Source organism: Bison bison, unplaced genomic scaffold (assembly GCF_000754665.1).
Source record: "Bison bison bison isolate TAMUID 2011002044 unplaced genomic scaffold, Bison_UMD1.0 scf7180017864468, whole genome shotgun sequence".
Lineage (NCBI taxonomy): Eukaryota > Metazoa > Chordata > Mammalia > Artiodactyla > Bovidae > Bison > Bison bison.
In genome coordinates, this window is record NW_011495029.1 from 1907364 (window position 1) to 1932607 (window position 25244).

At 37.1% G+C, this 25244-nt stretch overlaps 1 protein-coding gene across 1 annotated transcript in view; it reads left to right on the forward strand.

Annotated features, from left to right (window-relative positions):
- Positions 1-25244, forward strand: part of SYT10 (synaptotagmin X) — a 122993-nt gene that overhangs the window by 95694 nt on the left and 2055 nt on the right. The window contains exons 4-6 of the mRNA XM_010860569.1: positions 8649-8769; positions 19897-20068; positions 23824-23953. Coding sequence (XP_010858871.1) covers positions 8649-8769; positions 19897-20068; positions 23824-23953 — 423 coding nt within the window. The remainder of the gene's footprint in view (positions 1-8648; positions 8770-19896; positions 20069-23823; positions 23954-25244) is intronic.

Here is a 25244-nt window from a genome sequence, read left to right on the forward strand (position 1 = left end):
ATCTGATCCCATCACTTCATGGGAAATAGATGGGGAAACAGTGGAAACAGTGTCAGACTTTATTTTGGGGGGCTCCAAAATCACTGCAGATGGTGATTGCAGCCTGAAATTAAAAGACGCTTACTCCTTGGAAGGAAAGTTATGACCAACCTAGATAGCATGTTCAAAAGCAGAGACATTACTTTGCCAACAAAGGTTCGTCTAGTCAAGGCTATGGTTTTTCCAGTGGTCATGTATGGATGTGAGAGTTGGACTGTGAAGAAAACTGAGCGCCAAATAATTGATACTTTTGAACTGTGGTGTTAGAGAAGACTCTTGAGAGTCCCTTGGACTGCAAGGAGATCCAACCAGTCCATTCTGAAGGAGATCAGCCCTGGGCTTTCTTTGGAAGGAATGATGCTAAAGCTGAAACTCCAGTACTTTGGCCACCTCATGTGAAGAGTTGACTCATTGGAAAAGACTGTGATGCTGGGAGGGATTGGGGGCAGGAGGAGAAGGGGACGACAGAGGATGAGATAGCTGGATGGCATCACTGACTCGATGGACGTGAGTCTGAGTGAACTCCGGGAGTTGGTGATGGACAGGGAGGCCTGGCGTGCTTTGATTCATGGTGTCGCAAAGAGTCAGACACGACTGAGCAACTGAACTGAACTGAACTGAGCATGGCCCCTCCCATCAGAACAGGACCCAGTTTCCCCCTCAGCCAGTCTATCCCATCAGGAAGCTTCCATAAGCCTCTTATCCTTCTCCATCAGAGGGAAGACAGACTGAAAACCACAATCACAGAAAACTAACCAATCTGATCACATAGACCACAGCCTTGTCTAATTCAATGAAGCTATGAGCCATGCCATGTAGGGCCACCCAAAACAGACAGGTCATGGTGGAGAGTTTTGACAAAATGTGGTCCACTGGAGAAGGGAATTGCAAACTACTTCAGTATTCTTGCCTTGAGAACCCCATGAGCAATATGAAGAGTTTGTTGTATATAACAAGGAATTTGTAAATGAAAGTAGAAAAAACATAAGAACCAACTTGATAGGGACTATGTGTCATGTTGAGGAGTATGGACTATATTGAAAGTCCTGTGTGTCCAACATGTATCAGAGAGTCAAATACTTGGAATTTTTAGCAGAGCCAGGGAACAATATAAATGACCCCGAATGTTACTTGTTCAACATGGTCTTTTCTCACAAATCCCTAACCAAATAAACCCTATGTTCTCTACCTTAAGGACTGTATCCTTCCTCATCTGAACGACATTGTCTTGGAATTTAATTGACAGCTATGTTTTATAACTGCTTATTCTTAAACTTGAAATCAAGCTATGAGCACCAACTGATCCTTTCTAGTCTTTCCAAAGAGGTTTTGTCGGCTCTTTAGCACACAAAGACTAAAAGGGCCTGTCCATCCAGTCTAAACATACCTGAACTATGTATATTATTTAGTCCTCATTTTACTAGCAATTAAGACACAAAATTTTAGAGCTGGAAAATCAACTAGTTTTTCTCTTTGAACACCTTCATTTTATACCAAAAAACACCAAGGCCAAATAGGGTTAAATGGATTGATTGATTTCCTCAGGTGTATAGGAGGTGTGGGTCAGAGAGATATAAGTATTTTACTGTAGTTTAAATTCAATAGACCCTCTTTGGGTCTGCATTTCACTATAGCTTCATTTCATGAAGTAAAATAGTAACTTTAAGAAGACACTCATTTGATCCAATAACATATTTAACAAAGTGAGGAAAGCCATCTGTTTTCTTACCAAGCAGGAAATTTGGAAGGCAGGCTGCATTTAGGATCCTAAGTGGATGTGATGACTGCTGTCACTATGGCAACAAGTTGTTCATTTAAAGATTTTTTAAAATAAGTCTTAATGATCCTTCTAATATATCTGAATTCAAGCATGTCTTTAGCCAGCACTTCCCTATATCTGTTTACTTCAGTGATCCCTCTCTTTGGTCTTTTCCTGGCCTAATGTAGCCTACTCAAAATAAATAAATGTTTTTAAACCATTATTTTCATTGGTATCATTACTTCTGAATGTCTATTCATGCCAGGCACTTTATATGGATGATACCTACCTTGTGAGGCAGAAGTTATTATCCCCATTTTACTTGTGATCAACCTGAAGTTAAAGGAGGTCATATTTTTGCCATGTGCTTGGGAACTAGCACATGGAATATGTAGCTTTCAGCTCTGGCTTTTCCAATCCAGGAACCTATGCCCTTTTCACTCTGCCGAGCTCCCACTCTCTAGTGTTTCCAAAACCTTTGGATCCCTGTTGCCCAGAGAAGTCACCAAACCAACTATATCTAGCCTTAAACCTCCTTCAACATGTTGCCAAACTCCATATTTCTCAACATAAATTGTCCATTTTTATTTCTGAGTATTTATCATAGTACTCACCTGTAGCATTATTCCTACTCTTCCCTGTAAAACTCAATTTCATTAATTCTTCAAACCCAACATAAGGATTATTTCCCTCAAGGAGTGCTTCTGTTGGTTATTGTACACACTAGTCATTGAGCCTTTAAACTGCCTCCTCTCCATATCTTGAGCTCACTATTAGTTCAGTTAGTCCTGAAATAAGATATGCAGTGCAACTGTTTGCATACTGATTTATCTTTCCAATGATTGCTGTTTTAATGAGACAGTACACACAAGAACTTTATAAATGTGACTATGTTTCAGAAGTTGACTGCAGCCAGTCATTAATTATCTTGATCTCTCCAGCTCTATGTCTGTGGAACCAGGTAAAAGAAATCAAAGATACAGTGTCTAACCTGACCCTAGTGTTAGCTTTTATTCATAAGCCCTTTATTCCAATGGATTAAGAAAATTGTCACGGTGACTGTTTCACCAATTATGTGTGTGTGTATCAGAATTAAATTTAAGTTGTCCTATCTGAAAAAAAATTTATGGAACATGATATCCTAGACTTAATAGTAGGCTTTCAAATAACTATATGCATAAAGACACAAATGTTTTTCAAAGGTTAATATGGGGAGTTCATATTTATAGAGCATTACAGTAAATGAGATTACTCATAAATAAAATTTTCAGAAATTCAAAGCATTTCTCATTTTAAGCCAAAATTATTATTTTAAACACTTTAAGGTTTGGGGATAAAAATAACTTCAAAAAGTAGTGTATACTTCTCTACTTTCTTAAACAAAACATAAAGGATAATTTTCCCTAGCTTGATGACTCAGAATCATCATTTTGAACTTTAATTACTCTTCAACTCTGTAATAAGATGACATTTTTAAGTTACTGAGGCATTATTAGTGTTAGTCACCTTTGATACAAAATGATTCTAGATTGCTATCCTTTTTAGGATACAGTATTTGCTTCTTTTTTATATGCTTTGTATCTCTGTAGCTATTGTTTATCTCTGCTTTGCTAGACCTAGTGCTGTTAGTTTTCCCAACTTTACATTTCATGTGTGAGTTTTGACCTGTTACAGATCAATATACCAATTAAAAATTCTTCTTAGAATTTTGTCTAAAATAATAGTAAATGGGTGTTGGATAGGGATGGTATAGCATTCTTATATAAGAGAATTTTACTGCATAACTATGTTATATTTATGCTGTATATTCAGAGACCTTTCAGTTTATTTCCTGGTCTTTTGCTGGGTCTGGGAAGTTCAGATTGTTGAAAGTGACTTTCCTTATAAACTGCATTGCTCTGGGACAGACAGAGTCAAATAAAACTCAGTCTGGTCCCTGGAAGAGGGCTATCAATATAGGGACAGATTCAGTGGTGGGTACTGAGATCAATGCACATTGTAGCTCAGAAGACTGTCACCAAAATCCAGAGATTTGATGCACTCTTGTTATGGGATCTTTTTATAGGTCATACAGCCCTTTACCTTCATGAAGTTCATTTCTCATAATTATCTCTTGTATTGCTTCCAGATTTAAAAAGCTGAAGAATATTGGTATTTACCCTAGAGAATATTTTGCCCTTTTCTATATATGGGCAGTTTTACTTCTTTCTAATTTTTACTTCCTAAAGGAAAAACTTAGTCTTAACGAAGACTCAAATTTTGTGCAGTTATTACACATGCCTACAATACATTAATTTCCCCCACTCAGCTCATTCCAGTTTCCTTAAAACTCCTGACTATATGGAATTGACACATTTAAGTAGATTTCTTAGTACTTCAGTGAGCAAAAAGCCAACTAGCTTGTCATCAAAGTGGTCCTTTAAAAAGTGGTCCATATTCTTTTCTTTCAGTTTATTTGGGCTAGTTCTTCAATCACTCGTCAATTTAACCTCTTCATATTTGCCAATACCTATTGATAGTCAAAATTATGTTGCAATCAATTCACAGATAGGATCTTTCAGAGATGGCACCAAACACAGCAAACTTTCTTTGTTCTACCCTGTAAACATGTGATACATCAAAAGAAAAAGAAAATTACTCCTACAGATTGTGTGATGTATAAAAGTAAAACCATCAGTCAGAGGCATGAAAATGTTTTATTAACCCCTTTAGAAGTCTCTGTGTACTTTTTTTCTGCACAAGCAGAAAATGTGGTTCATGTCCTGTTGAATTCTAAGTATGTTGTCTCTGAGATTATTTCTCCTATTTCTTGCCTAATTTATCCATCACAATCCCCAACATGTTTCTTGGTGGCACTTGGTATCTTGTTCTATATTTATAAAAGGATCCTTTAATTTTTGTTGTTGTTGTTCAGTCTCTCAGTCATATCTGACTCTTTGTGACCTCGTGGACTTCAGCACGCCAGGCTTCTTTGTCCACCATCTCCCAGGGCTTGCTCAAACTCATGTCCATTGAGTTGGTAATGCCATTCAACTATCTTTTACTCTGTCATCCCCTTCTCCTGCTGCCTTCAATCTTTCCCAGCAACAGGGCTTTTCTAATGAGTCAGCTCTTCCCATCAGGTGACCAAAGTACTAGAACTTCAACTTCAGCACCAGTCCTTCCAATGAATATGCAGGACTGATTTTCTTTAGATTGACTAGTTTGATATCTTTACAGTCCAAGGGACTCTCAAGAGTCCTCTCCAACACCACAGCTCAACAGCATCAATTCTTCAGTGCTCAGCTTTCTTTATGGTCCAACTCTCACATCCATAAATGACTACTGGAAAAACTATAGCTTTAACTAGATGGACCTTTGTTGTCAAAGTAACGTTTCTGCTTTTTAATATGCAGTCTAGGTTTGTCATAGCTTTTCTTCCAAGGAGCAAGGGTCTTTGAATTTCATGGCTGCAGTCACCATCTACAGTGATCTTGGAGCCTCAAAAATAGTCTGTCACTCTTTCCATTGTTTGTCCATCTATTTGCCATGAAGTGATGGAACCAGATGCCACAGTCTTAGTTTTTTTGAATGTTGAGTTTAAGCCAGCTTTTTCAGTGTCTTTTTTCATCTTCACCAAGGCTCTTTAGTTCTTCACTTTCTTCCAAAAGAGTGGTGTCAACTGCATGTCTGAGGTTGTTGATATTTCTCCCAGCAGTCTTCATTCCAGCTTGTGATTCATCCAGCTCTGCATTTCTCATGATGTACTCTGCATATAAGTTAAACAAGCAGGGTGAAACTATACAACCTTGACATATTCCTTTCCCAATTTCAAACCAGTTTGTTTTTCCATGTCCAGTTCTAATTCTTGCTTCTTGACCTGCATACAGATTTCTCAGGAGGCAGGTAAGGTGATCTGTTATTCCCATCTCTTTAAAAATTTTCCACAATTTTTTGATCCACACTGTTAAAGGTTTTAGCATAATCAATGAAGCAGAAGATGTTTTTCTGGAACTCTTGACTTTTCAATGATCCAATAGATGTTGACAATTTGATCCCTGGTTCCTTTGCCTTTTCTAAATCCAACTTGAACATCTGGAAGTTCTCGGTTCATGTACTGTTGAAACCTAGCTTGGAGAATTTTGAGCATTACTTTGCTAGCGTGTGAAATGAGTGCAATTGTGTAGTAGTATGAACATTCGTTGGCATTGCCCTTCTTTGGGATTGGATTGAAAACTTACCTTTTCCAGTCCTATGGCCACTTTTGAGTTTTCCAAATTTGCTGGCATATTGAGTACAGCAGTTTAACAGCACTTTAATTTTTACCAGCTTTCAACAAAAAGTGCCTACTCTGATTGATAGTTCCTGGGAGGACAAACATCCAGAAAAGGAAAGAAGGATGGGCTACAGACAAAGAATTTTAACCCATTAACTGAGCCTAAAGAAATTCTTGGAAAAGAGAATAAGTAAAGAATCAGATAAATAAATTCAGACTTATTTTATTAGCTGTTTATAGTCTTATATACTGACTTCCTCCTCAGCTGAGATCTTCAAGGGCAGAATCATGCCATCTCTCTTTTAGTATCTATAGCACCTACCAGTGTACCTAACAAATAATGCTCAATATTTTCTTGGTAGGGAAAAGAATGAGTCCTGTAGGAGGCTGTACTTTCCTGTTTTCCTCAGGCTTCTCCTTTTAGATCTTTCTTGCTCTTTTAAGTGTGCAGCAAACAACCCAGAGGAGAGCCATTTGGATATACTTTTGTTTTAAAATAATTAATTTCTTACCCTTTTTTAAAAATAATAATTCTTCTATTTATTTTTTTCACTTATCCAATATTTCTGAGCGCCTGATATGTGTTAAGACATTGCTCCATGTGATAGCAATACAGCAATGAACAAAACAGCATGCCTTATCATATGCCAGACACTTTGTTAAATGCCTTGAACTTTATTTACATTATCTCAATTACTGATTAAAACCCCTGTGGGGAGGATATTTTCTTCAATCTGAAAATGAAATTTCCGAGATTCAAAGCTTAATTAAATTTCCTAGGATCTCACAGCTCAGAAGGAGAAAACAGGAGTCAGTGCAACTTTAGCTGACTCTAATATTTATGCTCTTAATTGCTAGGCCTGATGGTTCAGAAGGTAAAGAATCTGCCTGCAATGCAGGAACCCAGGTTCTGTCCTTGGGTCAGGAAGATCCGCTGGAGAAGTGAATGGCTATCCACTCCATATTCATGCCTGGATAATTCCATGAACTGAGGAGCCTGGTTGGCTATTGTGCATAGTCCATGGGGTAGAAAAGAGTCAGACATGACTGAGCAACTAACACTAATTCTAGACCATGAATAAAGAAATGAGAATTACATAGATCAGAACTTGAATTGTAAGAATTAGTCCAATAAATGTTAATAGTGTTTCATGAAAAATTTTTAAGAACCAAGTTTTATGAACCTGAATGAATAGCAACTTGTTCTTCCCCATATTAAATCTACCACAGATTTTCTAACCAGGAATAATTTAATTTAACTCCTGTAAACAACTTTTTGAGAAGCATCCAGAATGTGCATTGTTCACACTCATTTTCATTTGTCCACCATCTATGCAGACTTTGACAGCAAATTTATCTATTCCAGGATACTATGGACAGTTTTACTTTACAAATGAAGCAAAGCTGTTCAGATTTTTATCCAGATTAATTAATAGTATTTTCATTCCTTAGAAACTGCACTGAAAGTCAGCTATGTACTTTCACTAGGTTACAAAAATAAGATAGATAAGATCTATATTCCCTTAGACCTTACATATGGGAGTCAGGGAAATGAAAAATGAATTTAAAAGATAATTCTGATGATGCTTAGTGCTATGAAAAAATGTGAAGAATCTGTGATTAGGGTGGGTATAGGATAGGAAGGAGGAAGGCCTCACTGAAGAGATTTTTTTTTGAGCTGAGCCCTATATGGTGAGCTGAGTCAGCCATATAAAGTTATGGGAGAGAAAAAGAAAATGCAAAAGTCAAAAGCACAAACACCATCTGATGAATAACTGAGAAAAAGGCTTTTGGCCTACATGAGAGTGAACTGAGGAAGGGGCAAGAGATTAATAGAGTGATAGATGAGACCAGATCACATGGGGCCTATGTGAATGACTTTGTAATACATTATCTAAACAAAGACATATTTAATAACAGACAGAGATATTCTGGATAATTATACCAGGACAAAAGGTCTTAATCTGGAATTTCCTAGATATACCAGCTGTTTAGATGATTTTAACCAGGAAAGTGAGATAATGTGGTTTGCATTTCATAAGTCACCACACTGACTGCTTCTGATTAATCTTTGCAGTAATCCTGATAAAAAGTGAAAGTGGCTTCCATGAGATTAATAGTAATAGAGCTGCAAAGAATGTCAGTAATTTCAGATATGTTTTATAGATAATGTAGGCAAGATGTGGATTGGATGTGTTAGGGGTGAGAGAAAAAGAAGAATAAAAGTAAGTGCTAGGTTTTTAACTGCAACCTCTGGATGAATTAAGATACCATTTCCTGATTTTGGAAAGATGACAGAGGAACTGGTTTTAGTAAATGTTTGCAAATAAGTAGAACCAGCAGTCTTATTCTGACTGTATTAAGTTTGAGATTCTGGTTAGAAATACAAGTAGATATATCAAAATACCACCTGGGATATACTCTCTTTTCTTACCTGTTTATTAGAGCATTTTTGCATTGTAACATATATCCTCAATAAAAAAATTTAAAATGGAATTCAAATAGTCCATTAAAGTGATTTTTTTTACTCAGCAGTAATTTTTTTTTTCACTATCTGGTGTTTTAAATTGCTAATGTTACTTATTTCCTTTCTAGGAAAGTATAGATCTGGGTGAAATCATGTTTTCCCTTTGTTATTTGCCAACTGCTGGACGTATGACATTGACCGTCATCAAGTGCAGAAACCTGAAGGCTATGGATGTCACTGGCTCATCAGGTATGTTCACAATTGGCTAATGGGGACATTACCAAAATAACATGCCATATAGCTGAAATTATGAATGGCTACTGAATTATTAAGTTCATTTGTCTGTTGTGGGGCACTATGTGCTAAGTCACTTCAGTTGTGTCCGACTCTTTGTGAATCCATGGACTGTAGCCCACCAGGCTCCTCTGTCCATGGGATTCTCCAGGCAAGAATACTGGAGTAGGTGGCCATTTTCTTCTCCAGGGGATCTTCCCAAGATTGAACCAGCATCTCTATGTCTCTTGCATTGACAGGTGTGTTCTTTACCACTAGCACCACCTGGGAAGCCTGGGGCACTATAAAAGTAGGAAAAAAAATTACCAACTAAAGTGTTCTAAACACCTCTTTAGTTTACATTATCACTATGGCATTTTTGAAAGGTATTATCAAGTAGATTGTCTTTGAACTTGGGTTTATATTTTAATTTCTTTCTCTACTGATTTAGTTCTTTCACAAAAAATGTGTAACTTACCATATACTTTGGGGCTTCCCTTGTGGGTCAGCTGGTAAAGAATCCACCTGCAATGTGGGAGATCTGGGTTCGATCCCTGGATTGGGAAGATCCTATGGAGAAGGGAAAGGCTACCCACTCCAGTATTCTGGCCTGAAGAATTCCATGGACAGAGGAGCCTGGAGGGCTATAGTCCGTGGGGTCACAAAGAGTCGAGCACAACTGAAGTGACTGAGCATGCATGAATGCAGGAACAGAGAGATATAATAAAGTAAATGAACACACCTTAAAATTTCTTAAAAACATTAGTGGAGAAAATTACCCTTGTTCTAGATTTGATAAAGAGGTAAAACCCCATCATTCTCTTTAATCCCTTCATTTAAATCACCGCAGTTCTGGAGAGTTATTTGTAAGTTAATAGGGAACTTTGGCACAGCTCTGTGGAAGAAAAAATGATAAGGACAGAGTAGGGAGGTCAATAGCATTTGTTGAATTAGATAAATAAGAAATAGTAATGCAGATATAGTAAAAGATGACATGGGGAGTGCGATCTATAACCTTTTAGTTCTTCAGAACAAAATAAACTAAATTTGCAACACAAAAAATATTAAGAGCGCTAATGTAGAAAGGATTCCAGGAAAAATTAACTGAATAAAAAATGATGTACAAGCATAAATATGGATATCATGCTCCTTTTGATATAAGAATGTGTAATCTTAAAATGTATATCATGTTGCTAATATTTGCATAAAGAAATAATTGAGTGATATATAAAAACTGAGGGGTGGAGAAGTATGGGAACAGATGGGAAGGAGACTTCTCATTGCATGTCTTTCTCTGTCTCATCTTTTAAAATTTGTTATGAATTTTTATTCATTTTTTAAAATTTGCAATGCATAGTTGAAATGTAAAGATAGAAAGAAAGGAAACTAATTCTACATTCATTTTGGTGAAAAAGTCTTAGGTAAACAAATGTGGAAGAACTTAAGATAAACAATGTATTCTGCAAATTATTGTTTATTTTGCTCTTTCTACCATGTATTGAAAGAGAACCAAATTTCCAGACAAGCAAATAGCAAAGTTGTAATTAAATTCAAGAATATTTTTTATTTCTATGAAGCTTCTCATCAGGGGAGTGCATGCTTTGAGAACATCACCTCATTAAGTCACACATCAGCCTTGTGAATCAAGTAAGGAACCAGTAAATTATCTTTATCACTAATAGAGAAATGTCATCAGAGACATGATGGGGGTAGTAAATGATAAACCAGGCCTCATTCTCACTGTTAATAAGAGGCTTAGGCCTGGGGCTCATACCACAAAAGTGAGTTTCTTCCTTAGAACATAGTTCCTATGATTAAAAATTGAAAAATATATAGGAATGTTTCTATTTTGCAAATAAGTTCATTTATATCATTTTTAGATTTGCATATAAGCAATACCATGCAGTATTTCTCTTTATCTGACTGATTTAACTTAGTATGACTTCTCTAGGTCCATCCATGTTACTGCAAATGGCATTATTTCATTCTCTTTTAATAGGTGAATAATATTCCATCATGTGTGTGTGTATACATCTTCTTTATCCATTCCACTATCAATGGACATTTAAGGTGCTTCCATGTCTTGGTTATTGTAAAACAGTGAACACTGGGATACATGTATCCATTCAGACCATGTTTTTCTCTGGGTATATGCCCAGGAATGGGATTGCAGTGTCATATGGTAGCTGTATTTTTAGTTTTTGAAGTGAAGTGTTAGTTGCTCAGTTGTGTCTGACTCTTTGTGACCCCATGGGCTATAGCCGGCCAGGGTCCTCTGTCCATAGGATTTTCCAGATGAGAATACTGCAATTCTTAAGGGAAAAAGGGAATGGGTAGACACTCCCTTCTCCAGGGGATCCTCCCAACCCAGGGACCAAACCTGTGTCTCCAGCATAGTGGGCAGATTCTTTACTGTCTGAACCACTAGGGAAGACCCAGTTTTTGAAGAAACCTTTATAGTGGCTGTATCAATTTACATTTCCACCAACAGATTAGGAAGATTCCCTTCTTTCCACACCCTCTCCAGCATATATTTTTTGTTGACTTTTTTGATAATAACCATTCTGACTAGTGTGAGGTGATATCTTATTATAGTTTTGATTTGTATTTCTCTAAGTAATTAGCAATGTTGAGCATCTTTTCATATGCCTTCTGGCCATCTATATGTCTTCTTTGGAGAAATGTCTATTTGGATCTTCAGCCCATGTTTTGATTTGATTGTATTTTATAATTTTTATTTATTTCTTTATTATTTATATTTTTGCTGTGTTGGGTCTTTGTTGCTGCATGTGCTTGTCTCTAGTTGAGGTGAACGGGAGCTACTCTGTAGAGGCCATTTGGGTTTCTCAATGTTGTGGCTTCTATTGTTGTGGAGCACGGGCTCTAGGGCTCATGGGCTTCAGTAGTTGCTGCTTGTGGGCTCAGTAGTTGTGGCTCCTGGGCTCTGGAGTGTTTAGGCTTAAGAGTAGTTGTGGGTTGTGGGCTTAGTTGCTCCATGGAAGTGGGGTCTTCCCACTTCCCAGGGACTGACCCCATATCTCCTGCATTGACAGGTGTATTCTTTACCACTGAGCAACCAGGGAAGCCTTGGGTTGTTTGCTTTGATGATGTTAAAATGTATGATCTCTTTGTAAATATTGAAAACAAACCCCTTGTCAGTCACATTGTTTGCAAATATTTTCTCCCTTTCTGTGGATTGTCTTTTAGTTTTGTTTATTGTTTCCTTTGCTATGCAAAAGCTTTTGAGTTTAATTAAGTCCCATTTGTTTATTTTTGCTTTCATTTCCATTACCGTGAGAGACAGATCAAAAAAAAAGATGTTGCTGCGATTTATGTCAGAAAGTCTTCTGCCTATGTCTTGCTCTAAGAGGTTTTTTTTAAAAAAAAATTAATTTATTTATTTTAATTGTAGGCTAATTACTTTACAATATTGTAGTGGTTTTTGCCATACATTGACATGAATCATCCATGGGTGCTCTTAAGAGTTTTATAGTGTCTGGTCTCACATTTAGGCCTTTAATCTATTTTGAGCTTATTTTTGTGTATGCTGCTAAAGAATGTTCTAATTTCATTTTTTAACATATAGCTGTCTAGTTTTCCCAGCACCATTTATTGAAGAGACTATCTTACCTCCATTATTTCATTGTTTAATTTTTCCACTTTTGTCATAGATTAATTGACCATAGGTGCATGGGTTTATTTCTGGGTTTTCCATCCTGTTCCATTGATCAATATTTCTATTTAGACAAACTCACAGAGTTAGAGAACAAACTTATGGTTACCAGGGGGAATGGGTGGGGGAAAGGAATAGCCAGGGAATAGGGGATTGATATGTACACAATGCTATTGATATATACAACCTGGGCTTCCCTCATAGATAAGTCAGTAAAGAATCTGCCTGCAATTCAGGGGATCCAGGGTTCAATTCCTGGGTCAGGAAGATCCTCTGAAGAAGGAAATGGCAACCCATTCCAGTATTCTTGCCCGGAGAATCCCATGGACAGAGGAGCCTGGCAGCTACAGTCCATGGGATCACAAGAGTCAGACACGCCTTAGCAATTAAACCACCACCACACCCTGCTATATTTAAAATGAATAAACAACAAGCACCTACTCTATAGGGAAGATAACTCTACTCAATACTGTAACAGCCTAAATGGGAAAAGAATTAGAAAAAGAATGAAGTGAAGTGAAGTGAAGTGAAGTCACTCAGTCGTGTCCAACTCTTTGCGACCCGATGTACTGTAGCCCACCAGCCTCCTTGGTCCATGGGATTTTCCAGGCATGAATACTGGAATGGGTTGCCATTTCTTTCTCCAGGGGATCTTCCCTACTCAGGGATCGAACCCAGGTCTCCTACATTGTAGGCAGATGCTTTACCGTCTGAGCTACCAGGGAAGCCCAGAAAAAGAATAGATGCCTGAATATGCATAAAAATATATGCATAACTGAACCACTTTGCTGTAAACCTAAAACTAACACAACATTGTTAATCAACTCTGTATGTGTGTTTGTTAGTCGCTCAGCTGAGTTTGACAACTGTATGCCAATATAAAATAAAAAGTTTAAAAAAATACAAGCAGTCATTGAATATTTCCCTTTTACCTTGTTTTCCTCTATATACCTTATTTCCAGCCACAAAATGTGTTTTGGCCCCTTGGTACAAATGCTTATGAAATATACAGATACATTTTTCTAGAATCTAAAAAACATTCATTTCATTCATTTGCTGAAATAAATTAATGTCACATTTTTGGCTTATTCTAAGGAAATAAGATCTATTATTACATTGATAGAGTGAAAAAAAATTGTGGTGCTATAATTGGAGGGTAATTGTAATGGAAAAAAAAAAAAAAAGAACAAATGAAGATAGAATAGACAGTTTTACCACCTAGCAAACTCACCCCAATGCCTATACCCTCTTCCAAAACCATGCTTCCTTTTAATAAAAAGGTACAAAAAGCAAACTTTTGATAAATGTTATATCAGTTCAGTTCAGTTCAGTTCAGTCGCTCAGTCCTGTCTGACTCTGTGACCCCATGGACTGTTGCACACCAGGCTTCCCTGTCCATCACAAACTCCCGAAACTTGCTCAAACTCACGTATATTGAGTCAGTGATGCCATCCAACCATCTCATCCTCTGTTGCCCCCTTCTCCTGCTTTCAATCTTTCCCAGCATCAGGGTCTTTTCTAATGAGTCAGTTCTTCCCATTAGGTGGCCAAAGAATTGGAACTTAAGCTTCAGTCCTTTCAATGACTATTGAGGACTGATTTCTTTTAGGATGGACTGGTTGGATCTCTTTGCAGTCCAAGGGACTCTCAAGAGTCTTCTTCAACACCACAGTTCAAAAGCATCAATTCTTCAGTGGTCAGCTTTCATTATGGTCCAACTCTCACATCCATACATGACTACTGGAAAAAACATAGTTTTCACTAGACAGACTTTGTCAGCAAAGTCTTTTCTGCTTTTTAATATCCTGTCTAGGTTGGTCATAGCTTTTCTTCCAAGGAGTAAGTGTCTTTTAATTTCATGGCTGCAGTCACCATCTGCAGTGATTTTGGAGGCTAAGAAAATAAAGTCTGTCACCATTTCCATTGTTTCCCCATCTATTTATTATGAAGTGATGGGACCAGATGCCATGATCTTAGGGTTTGTTTGTTTGTTTGTTTGTTTTAATGTTTTGGAGAAATAACTCCAGAAAGAATGAAGAGACAGAGCCAAAATGAAAACAATGCCCAGTTGTGGATGTGACCAGTGATGGAAGTAAAGTCTGATGCTGTAAAGAACAAGATTGTATAGGAAACTAAAATGTTAGGTCCATGAATCAAGGTAAATTGGAAATGGTAAAGCAGGAGATGGCAAGAGTGAACATCACGATTTTAGGAATCAGTAAACTAAAATGGACTGGAATGGGTGAAATTAATTCAGGTGACCATTATATCTACTACTGTGGGCCACTATATCTACTACTTCTAAGAATCCCTTAGAAGAAATGGAGTAGCTCTCATAGTCAACAAAAGTCCAAAGTACAGTACTTGGGTGCAATCTCAAAAGGACAGAATGATCTCTGTTCATTTCCAAGGCAAATGATTCAGTATCAGAGTAATCCAAGACTGTGCCCCAACCACTAATGCCAGATAAGCTGAAGTTGAATGGTTCTATGAAGACTTACAAGACCTTCTAGAACTAACATCCAAAAAAGATGTCATTTTTGTCATAGGGGACTGGAATGCAAAAGTAGGAAGTCAAGAGAAACCTCTAGTAACAGGTAAGTTAAGTCTAACAGAGTTTTGCCAAGATAAGGCAATGCTCATAGCAAACACCCTCTTCCAACAACACAAGAAATGACTCTACACATGGACATTGGCAGATGGTCAGTATTGAAATGAGATTGATTATTTTCTTTGCAGCTGAAGATGGAGAAGCTCTACACAGGCAGCAAAAACAAGACTGGGAGCTGACTGTGGCTCAGATCACGAACTCCTTATTGCAAATATTGTATGATTTTCTATAATACTATGACAGTTTTTCTACTTAAGGTTAGAGATCGATCAGCTAGGGCAAAACTTGTTACCAATTATTTGTCCTCTTTGGCCCATAAAAATATAGCCTAAATGAAAATTTCTCTTTCCTATTGACATCATATAGACAATACATTTGACGAAACTTCCTTGAGAATATATGTAAACCAAATTTTACCTTTTTTCATTTTATATGGCTGAGCATTTAATAAATGATTTGTAGTAATCATTCCTTCAATCCAAACTCCTTATCAAGCATGATGACTGAAACAGAACGTCTAAATTTAGTGCCTTTTCCAACAATTCAAGACAGTCCTAACAAGTATAGTTTTGCTAATTTCAATTCATTGTGATTATATATACTTATGTAGATACAATTGCTATTTCATAAATTTTAGTCTTCTAATTCTAAATCACTTTGAAGAAAATAAATACAATTGTTCCTATTTGGATTATATTCCTTAGATATCTTTTACACTAAAACATGTCCTCAAATAACTAAAAGACACATTATAATTTAGACTGGCTCCTGGTAAAATAGTGGATTTTCTCTGTTGTATTAAACACAGTGATCAGCTAATTCTTTTCTAGTTCATTCAATAAGAAGTCTTATTCTGTTGCCCCCAGTTATGCCATTTAATTATAAAACTGGTAATACAATAGGACATCAGTCATTCAGTTCAGTTGCTCAGTCATGTCCAACTCTTTGGGTCCCATGGACTGCAGCACGCCAGGCTTCCCTGTCACCAACAACGGAGCTTGTTCAAACTCATGTATATTAAGTTAATGAGGCCATCCAACCATCTCATCATCTGCCATCCCCTTCTCCTCCTGCCTTCAACCTTTCCTAGAATCAAAATCTTTCTAATGAGTCAGTTCTTCCTATCAGGTGACTAAAGTATTGCAGCTTCAGCCTCAGCATCAGTCCTTCCAATGAATATTCAGGACTGATTTATTTCAGGATAGACAGGATGGATCTTCTTGCAGTCCAAGGGACTCTCAAGAGTCTTCTCCAGCACCACAGTTCAAAAACATCAATTCTTTCGTGCTCAGCTTTCTTTATAGTTCAACTCTCACATCCATATGTGACTACTGGAAAAACCATAGCTTTGACTAGACAGACCTTTGTCAACAAAGCAATGTCTCTGCTTTTTAATATGCTGTCTAGGTTGTTCATAGCTTTTCTTCCAAGGAGCAAGTCACCTTGGCTGCAGTCACCATCTGCAGTGATTTTGGAGCCCCCCAAAATAAAGTCTGATACTGTTTCCATTGTTTCCCCATCTATTTGCTGTGAAGTGATGGGACCAGATGCCATGATCTTTGTTTCTTCAATGTTGAGTTTTAAGTCAGCTTTTTCACTCTCCTCTTTCACTTTCATCAAGAGGCTCTTTAGTTCCTCTTCACACTCTGCCATAAGGGTGGTGTCATCTGCGTATCTGAGGTTTTTGATATTTCTTCCAGCAATCTTGATTCCAGATTGTGCTTCATCCAGCCCAGCATTTCACATGATGTACTCTGCATGTAAGTTAAATAAGCAGGGTCACAATATACAGCTTTGATGTGCTCCTTTCCCAATTTGGAACCAGTCTTTTGTTCCATGTCCAATTCTAACTGTTGCTTCTTGACCTGCATACAGATTTCTGAGGTGGCAGATAAATTGTTCTGGTATTCCCATCTCTTAGAATTTTCCACTGTTTGTTATAATGCATACTGTCAAAGGCTTTGGCATAGTCAATAAAGCAGAAGTAGATGTTTTTCTGGAACTTCCTTGATTTTTCGATGATCCAATTGATGTTGGCATTTGATTTCCAGTTCCTCTGCCTTTTCTAAGTCCAGCTTAAACATCTGGAAGTTCTCAGTTCATGTACTGCTGACGTGTGGCTTGTAGAATTTTGAGCATCACTTTGCTAGCACGTGGGATGACTGCAATTGTGCTGTAGTTTAAACAATCTTTGATGTTGCCTTTCTTTGGGATTCAATGAAAACTGACCTTTTCCAGTTCTGTGGCCACTGCTGAGTTTTCCAAATTTGCTGGCATACTGAGTGCAACACTTTCACAGCATCATCTTTTAGGATTTGAAATATCTCAACTGTAGTTCCATCACCTCCGCTAGCTTTGTTCATTGTGATGCTTCCTAAGGCCTACTTGACTTCTCAATCCAGGATATCTGGCTCTAGGTCAGTGATCATACCATCGTGGTTACCCTGGTCACTAAGATCTTTTCTGTATAGTTCTTCTGTGTATTTCTGCCACCTCTTAATATCTTCTGCTTCTGTTAGGTCCTTATCTTTTCTGTCCTTTAGTGTGCCCATTTTTGCATGAAATGTTCCCTTGGTGTCTCTAATTTTCTTTAAGAGATAGCTAGTCTTTTCCATTCTATTGTTTTCCTCTATTTCTTTGCATTGATCACTGAGGAAGGCTTTCTTATCTCTCCTTGCTATTCTTTGGAACTCTGTATTCAAATAGGTATATTTTCCCTTTTTTCCTTTGCCTTTAGGATCTCTTCTTCTCTTAGCAATTTGTAAGGTCTCCTCAGGCAACCATTTTGCCTTTATTTTTCTTGAGGATGCTCTTGATCATCACCTTCTATACAATGTCATGAACCTCTGTCCGCAGTTTTCCAGGCACTCTGTGTATAAGATTTAATCCCTTGAATCTGTTTGTCACATCCACTGCATAATTAAGAGATTTAATTTAGGTCATACCTGAATGGTCTAGTGGTTTTCCCTACTTTCTTCAGTTTTAGCCTAAATTTTGTAATAAGGAGTTCATGATCTGAGCCATAGTCAGCTCCTGGTCTTGTTTTTGCTGACTGTATAGAGCTTTTCCATCTTCAGCTGCAAAGAAAATAATCAGTCTCATTTTGATATTGACCATCTGGTGATGTCCATGTGTAGAGTTGTCTCTTGTGTTCTTGGAAGTGAATGTTTGCTATCTGCAGTGTGTTATCTTGGCAAAACTCTGTTAGCCTTTGCCCTGCTTCGTTTTGTACTCCAAGACTAAACTTGCCTGTTACTCCAGGTATCTCTTGACTTCCTATTTTTGCATTCCTGTCCCTTATGATGAAAAATACATTTTTTTTTTGGATGTTAGTTCTAAAAGGTCTTGTAGATAATCATAGAACTGTTCAGCTTCTTTAGCATAAGTGGTTGGAGCATAGACTTGGGTTACTCTGATATTGAATGGTTTGCCTTGTAAATGAATAGAGATCATTCTTTCATTTTTGAGATTGCACCCAAGTACTGCATTTTGGACTCTTTTGTTGACTATGAGGGCTATTCCACTTTTTTCTAAGCGATTCTTGCCCGCAGTAGTAGATATAATGATCATCTGAATTAAATTCACCCATTCTGGTTCATTTTAGTTCACTGATTCATAAAGTGTCAATGGTCACTCTTGCTATCTTCTGTTTGACCACTTCTGATTTACCTTGATTCATAGACCTAACATTCCAGTTTCCTATGCAATATTGTTCATAGGAAGTCATCAGACATTGCTTCCATCACCAGTCACATCCACACCTGGGCATTGTTTTCACTTTGGCTCTGTCTCTCCATCTTTCTGGAGTTATTTCTCCACTATTCCAGTAGTATATTGGGCTCCTACCTAGCTGAGGAGTTCATCTTTCAATGTCTTATCGTTTTACCTTTTCATACTGTTCACGGGGTTTTCAAGGCAAGAATACTGAAGTGGTTTGCTATTCCCTTCTCCAGTGGACCACGTTTTTGTCAGATCTCTACACCATGACCCATCCATCTTGGATGGCCCTACACGGCATGGCTCAAAGTTTCATTGAGTTAGACAAGGCTGTGTTCTATGTGATCAGTTTGGTTAGTTTTCTGTGATTGTGGTTTTCATTCTATCTGCTTTCCAATGGATAAGGATAAGAGGCTTGGGAAGCTTCCTGATGGGAGAGACTGACTGTGGGGGAATCTGGTTCTTGTTCTGATAGGTGGTGCCATGATCAATATATCTTTAATCCAATTTTCTGTTGGTGATCAGGGCTGTGGTCCTTTCCTGTTTTTTGGCCTGAGGTCAAACTATGGTAGTGGTAATGGCGATAATGGAGACTTCTTTCAAAAGGACTTATGCCTGCACTATTGTATTCAGTGTCCCTGACTCTGCAGCAGGCCACTGTTGACCGATGCTTTCTCCAGAGACTCTTGGACACACACATGCATGTCTGGCTCAGTCTCTTATGTGGACACTACTCCTTTCTCTTGGATCCTGGTGGGCACAAGGTATTGTTTATGCGCTCCAAGAGTCTCTTTCCCCAGTCCTGTGGAAGTTCTGTAATCAAATCCCACTGGCCTCCAATGTCAAAGTCCCTGGGAGTTCTCAGTCCCTTTGCTGGATCTCCAGGTTGGGAAATCTGTTGTAGGTCCTAGAACTTTCTTAACAGTGCAAGAATTTCTTTGGTATAATTGAAACTACAGGACATAATATATCATTATAGGACATAATATACCACTATAGGGCATAATATACCACTTTTCTTATTTAATAAAATTAACCACAGTTTTTATTTGTGCTTTGTACTATTATTTGCATTTTATTAAAACTACCTTTCTATTGCTAGATCCTTATGTCAAAGTGTCTCTGATGTGTGAGGGTCGAAGATTAAAAAAGAAGAAGACAACTACGAAGAAAAACACTCTAAACCCTGTATACAATGAGGCAATTATTTTCGACATCCCTCCGGAGAATGTGGACCAGGTCAGCCTCTCCATTGCAGTCATGGATTATGATAGGTATGTTCATTTCTTTACTCACAGAGTAATTGCTACATTTAGTCATATGTGGACCAAATTCAGCTTTTCAGTTTATTTTCTGCTACAAGAATTTTAATTTAAATTGGAAAAGGGAAAAAATATTTATTCAAAATTTACTTTATTCTGTGCTATAACATTTCATTTTTCTTTTCCAAAGTACATCATTCTGAAGTTGAAGGACAGGTTACCTGAGTATTGTGACATAATGGGTGTGGAAGCTGTATGGGATACATTATAAGAAAAACTTTTGTGAAGTTTTTAAAAATAGTAACAGCAGAAATTACAATCAATGGATTTTGCTTTTCCAAGTGGGCTGGAATATGAATATCGTGATGCTTACCTGAGCTCTATCATTAATTAGCTGTGTAAAGGGCAAGTTTTCTCTTAGAGATTCACTTTTCCATTTTTGAAACATTAGTATAATGTGGAATTGTGAACAGTGAGTATTAAGAATTGAAGGTGAATATTGTCTATATTGTTATTGCCTTGAAGGTTTCACACTAATCTTAAATCATTGCTTTATGGATAGTTCTTCTAGCTCACACATTTTGATTACTTCTCCATTTATAAAATAAACAGGTAACTCCTGAGTAAAGCACTGAATCTTCTTCCTGTTGGAGCACCTACTCCTTCCTTATCTGAAATGTTGCCCTGCTCAGTTTATCTCATTTCATTCATGGTTTACAGCTCCGCTCGAGTCACCATTTCTGCGTCTTTCTTGGCTAATCAATCTCTTTTTCCTCTGAACTTGTGTTCCACTGAAGTTCCTTGCTATATAATTCTTCTTATTGTTTTCTCTTTATATTTATGAGGCTTTCAAAAATGAATCTTGTATATTTAAACTACAAAATTATCAGCACATAGATAGTGTCTTATTTTGTTCTAAAGATAACACAAGTGATACAGAATGCATACATATTCAGAGTGTCTATTTTGTATTATTATGTGAATGGTAGTAGACAGGACCCTATAACAGAGAAACATCAAAAATGGTATACTCTGGATGACAGCTAGAAAAATGAAGTACTGAAAGATAAGATGATTTATACTATCTATTTGAAGTTAGTTTATATCACAGATTATAGAAAAGCTGACAATGTTTAAAGAGAGAGAGAGAGAAAAATCTTGAATTTATAGTTGAAATGGCAAACTCTAAAAATATTACAGTGTTTCAATCAGAACCCCTTGTTCCACTTTATCAAAAAATTACTCCCATTGATTTCTCACAGCAAAGACTGCAGGTAGATACAACTGAGCATTTGTCACCCAAATGACTTTAGGGAAGTGGACCCTGACAATCTGTAAAATGAATTTTGAAAGTTATTTATAAATATATACTTTTGTGGGGACTTCATTTTAAAGGGATAGATACTAAGCATCAGTCCAGTTCAGTTCACTCACTCAGTCGTATCTGACTCTTTGTGACCCCATGGACGGCAGCACACAGGCTTCCCTGTCCATCACCAGCGACCAGAGTTTGCTCAAACTATGTTTTTCCTTATCTACCTTTTAGTCTGCTAATGACATTAATTCAATAGGTTGTAAACTCTTTGAAGGCAGTGACTTGTTTATTGTTTTATCCTCAGTGCCTAGGAAAAACCTGTGGCTCCTTTAAGAATCTAATAAATATTTGTTGCATACTGAGAAAGTGAATAATTGAATTAATGAATGCATCCTCAAGAATCCTCAATATCCTTAATTGTATAAAGGTGGGCACTATTTAATCATCTCCCAGTCCCTTCTGAAATTCAGTCGGTTCAGCTCAGTCATTCAGTAGTATCTTATTCTTTGAGACCCCATGGACTACAGCATGCCAGGCTTCCCTGTCCATCACCAACTCCCGGAGCTTGCTCAAACTCATGTCCATTGAGTTGGTGATGCCATCCAACCATCTCATCCTCTATTGTCTCCTTCTCCTCCTGCCTTTGAGCCTTCTAAGCATCAGCATCTTTTCTAATGAGTCAGTTCTTCGCATCAGGTGGCCAAAATATTGGAGTTTCAGCTTCAGCATCAGTCCTTCCAATGAATAGTCAGGACTGATTTCCTTTAGAATGGGCTGTTTGGATCTCCTTGCTGTCCAAGGGACTCTCAACAACACAGTTCAAAAGCATCAATTCTTCAGCGCTCAGCTTTCATTATGGTCCAACTTGTGCATTCATTCATAACTACTGGAAAAACCATTGCTTTGACTAGACAGACCTTTGTTGGCAAAGTAATGTCTCTGCTTTTTAATATGCTGTCTAGGTTGTTACATAGCTTTTCTTCCAAGGAGCAAGTGTCTTTTAATTCCATGGCTGCAGTCACCAGATGCAGTGATTTTGGACCCCCCCCGCCAAATAAAGTCTGTCACTGTTTCCATTATTTTCCTATCTATTTGCCATGAAGTGATAGGACCAGATATCATGATCTTAGTTTTTTGAATGTTGAGTTTTAAGCCAGCTTTTTCACTCTCCTCTTTCACTTTCATCAACAGGCTCTTTAGTTCCTCTTTGCTTTCTGCCATAATACATCAGTTAATTACTACATCATTAATTAACTGTACAATTACTACATCAGTGACAGTGAGAAGTGCCCTAAAATCATCTCAAAAATCTCCTTAGAGTTTTCTGTCAAAATAATGCTAGAAAAAGTGCCTTTAACTTGCATTCTGTTCTTGAGAAGCAGCTTACCCCACATGTGTTTGGGTCAACTCTTTTGATTCAAGGCTTCTATCTCTTACTAAGTGTACAAAGGCAGGCAGGTCCCTTCTGAATTTTAACTTCTTTGTCTGCAAAAATGAATTGATAATAATGATATTCATGGTCATGATGTAAAGATTAAGTGAGTCAGTACATTTAAATTACTTAGAAAAGTGTCTCACACATAATAAGCTCTCAAAAACATTAACTGTCATATTATTTTGATTTATTGCTATGAAAACAAGGCATGAATAGAAAACAAGAATGTTCACTATGCTCTGATGCTATTCAGTAAGTTAAATGCCATGGTTCAAAATGTAGCCCTTCCCTGTTTAATTATTATACCAGTGGTAACATTCACTGACATATCATTTAGAATCAGTTAATTATGGTCATTTATACAAGCTCACTTATGGAACTCTTTATGAGTAATTTATGCATCATTATAAAACATTAAGCCCTTTGGGAAAAGGAGATTAGAGTTACATCACTTAAAGTTAATAGGTCTGCTTCCAAGAAAGAAATGCATCATATAGGTAAGGACCAAGTGGCATTTCTCATTCACACTCCTATTATTGTGAAATGTGCTTAATTTACAGAGCCCTAAAATAGTTTGGGTATAGTCCTTTTAAAAATTCATTTTTGAATGCTTATCCTGCTCAGTGACTTCAGTTGTGTTCTACTTTTTGCAACCGTATTGATTGTAGCCCTCCAGGCTCCTCTGTCCAAGGGATTCTCTAGGCAAGAACACTGAAATGGGTTGCCATGCCCAATTTCAGGGGATCTTCCTGACCTAGGAATTGAACCTGCATCTTTCATATCTCCTGCATTGGCAGTTGGGTTCTTTACCACTAGAACCATCTGGGAAGCCCAATCTTGTTTAGTAAGTTTTAACTTGCTTAAGACTCTTCATTTGGCCTGAAGTAGTTTAATATGTAAAATTATCTAGAACTTATCACAAAATCTACTGTTTTAATTGTGCTTAAAATTCTGTTAAGGTGTGTGAAACTTATCTTTGAATATTGGAATGAAAGTAAAATATTCTCCAAATCATAGGGTAGGACACAATGAGGTCATAGGAGTTTGTAGAACAGGACTGGACGCCAAGGGTCTTGGGCGAGACCACTGGAATGAAATGTTGACCTATCACCGAAAACCAATAACACATTGGCACCCCTTGTTGGAGGTAAGCTTTGGACCTCTCTCACATCTACTCTTTTCTTTATCTCTTGTTTAAATATTATTTATCTGCTAACATTTCACTAACATTTTACATATTCACCTTTTTAAAAAAATAGCTATTTGCTCTTGTTTTTGTCCCATAGACTCAGTTATCCAGTATGCAAAATTCTGTATGTCTTGTTGGTTTTTTTAAATAACTAAATTTTCTTGAGCTTGGTATTCCTTTAGAGTAAGTCCGTAAAAACTGCAAATCTATTATTTTCTCTACATAATCTGAAAACTTGTGTCATTAAGTGGTGGATCAATCAAGTAAATTCATTATTACCTGGAAACTGAATTTTGTTGCTTCTCTTTTGTGAAAACAGCCACCTCACGTAAACTTCCCAAGAATCCCTAAATAAAGATGTCACTTAATATGTAAGGGAGGAGGTATATAGTTACTGGCTCTGTCCAGGAAGTAAAAAGTCTCACAGATTGTTTTTAAAAATATTGAGGCATCAGTTTGCCTAAGTTGAAAATCTGGCTCTGCTGTGTGACCACATATTGGAGAACCTTGGGCAAGACATAAACTTAAGTTTCTGTTATTACTACTTAATAGCAGTAAACATAGAGTAAAACTAGACAAACTGCTGACTATTAAGTACTTAACACAGAGTATAGCACAATGTTGTTCTAAATAGAACTAATATTAATAGTTATATTAACTAGAAGCAATATCAATACCAGTTTCTATCAGAACTTTTAGCCATGAAAGCAGATACACTGAATGTTGCCAGGTGAAGTGACTTTCTTTTCCAAAGACTGGAATATCTTGAAGAACCTCAAAATAAATTATTTATATGATCTAATTACTTGTGAGTTGATAAGAGGTGAAATTTATGCAAAAATTTATGATAACCACACAGTAATAGTAAGTGAAGTATACATTGCTATTTCTCCCATGGATAAAATTCTACTTCTTATTCTGTCACTAAGCATACATTGAATAGGAGAGACAGAGCAGTATAATTAACTAAATGTCATTGAGCCCTCGTTCTGTTCTCAGCTTGATCACAAAAATGTGACCTTGGCTGTGTTACTCAAGACATTATGGGAAAAATTCCATGAACACTATATAAACAGCACATACTCAGACATAGGAGGTGAAATGTCATCTTAGATAAATTATCTGCTTTATTACATTAATGTTCCAAATCTTTAACTCACTTCATCATTTATTGTAGATCATAAAAGACAGACATGCTATGCAAGTGCACATTCACACAGCACTTTTCCCTAAATAATAACTGAATAAG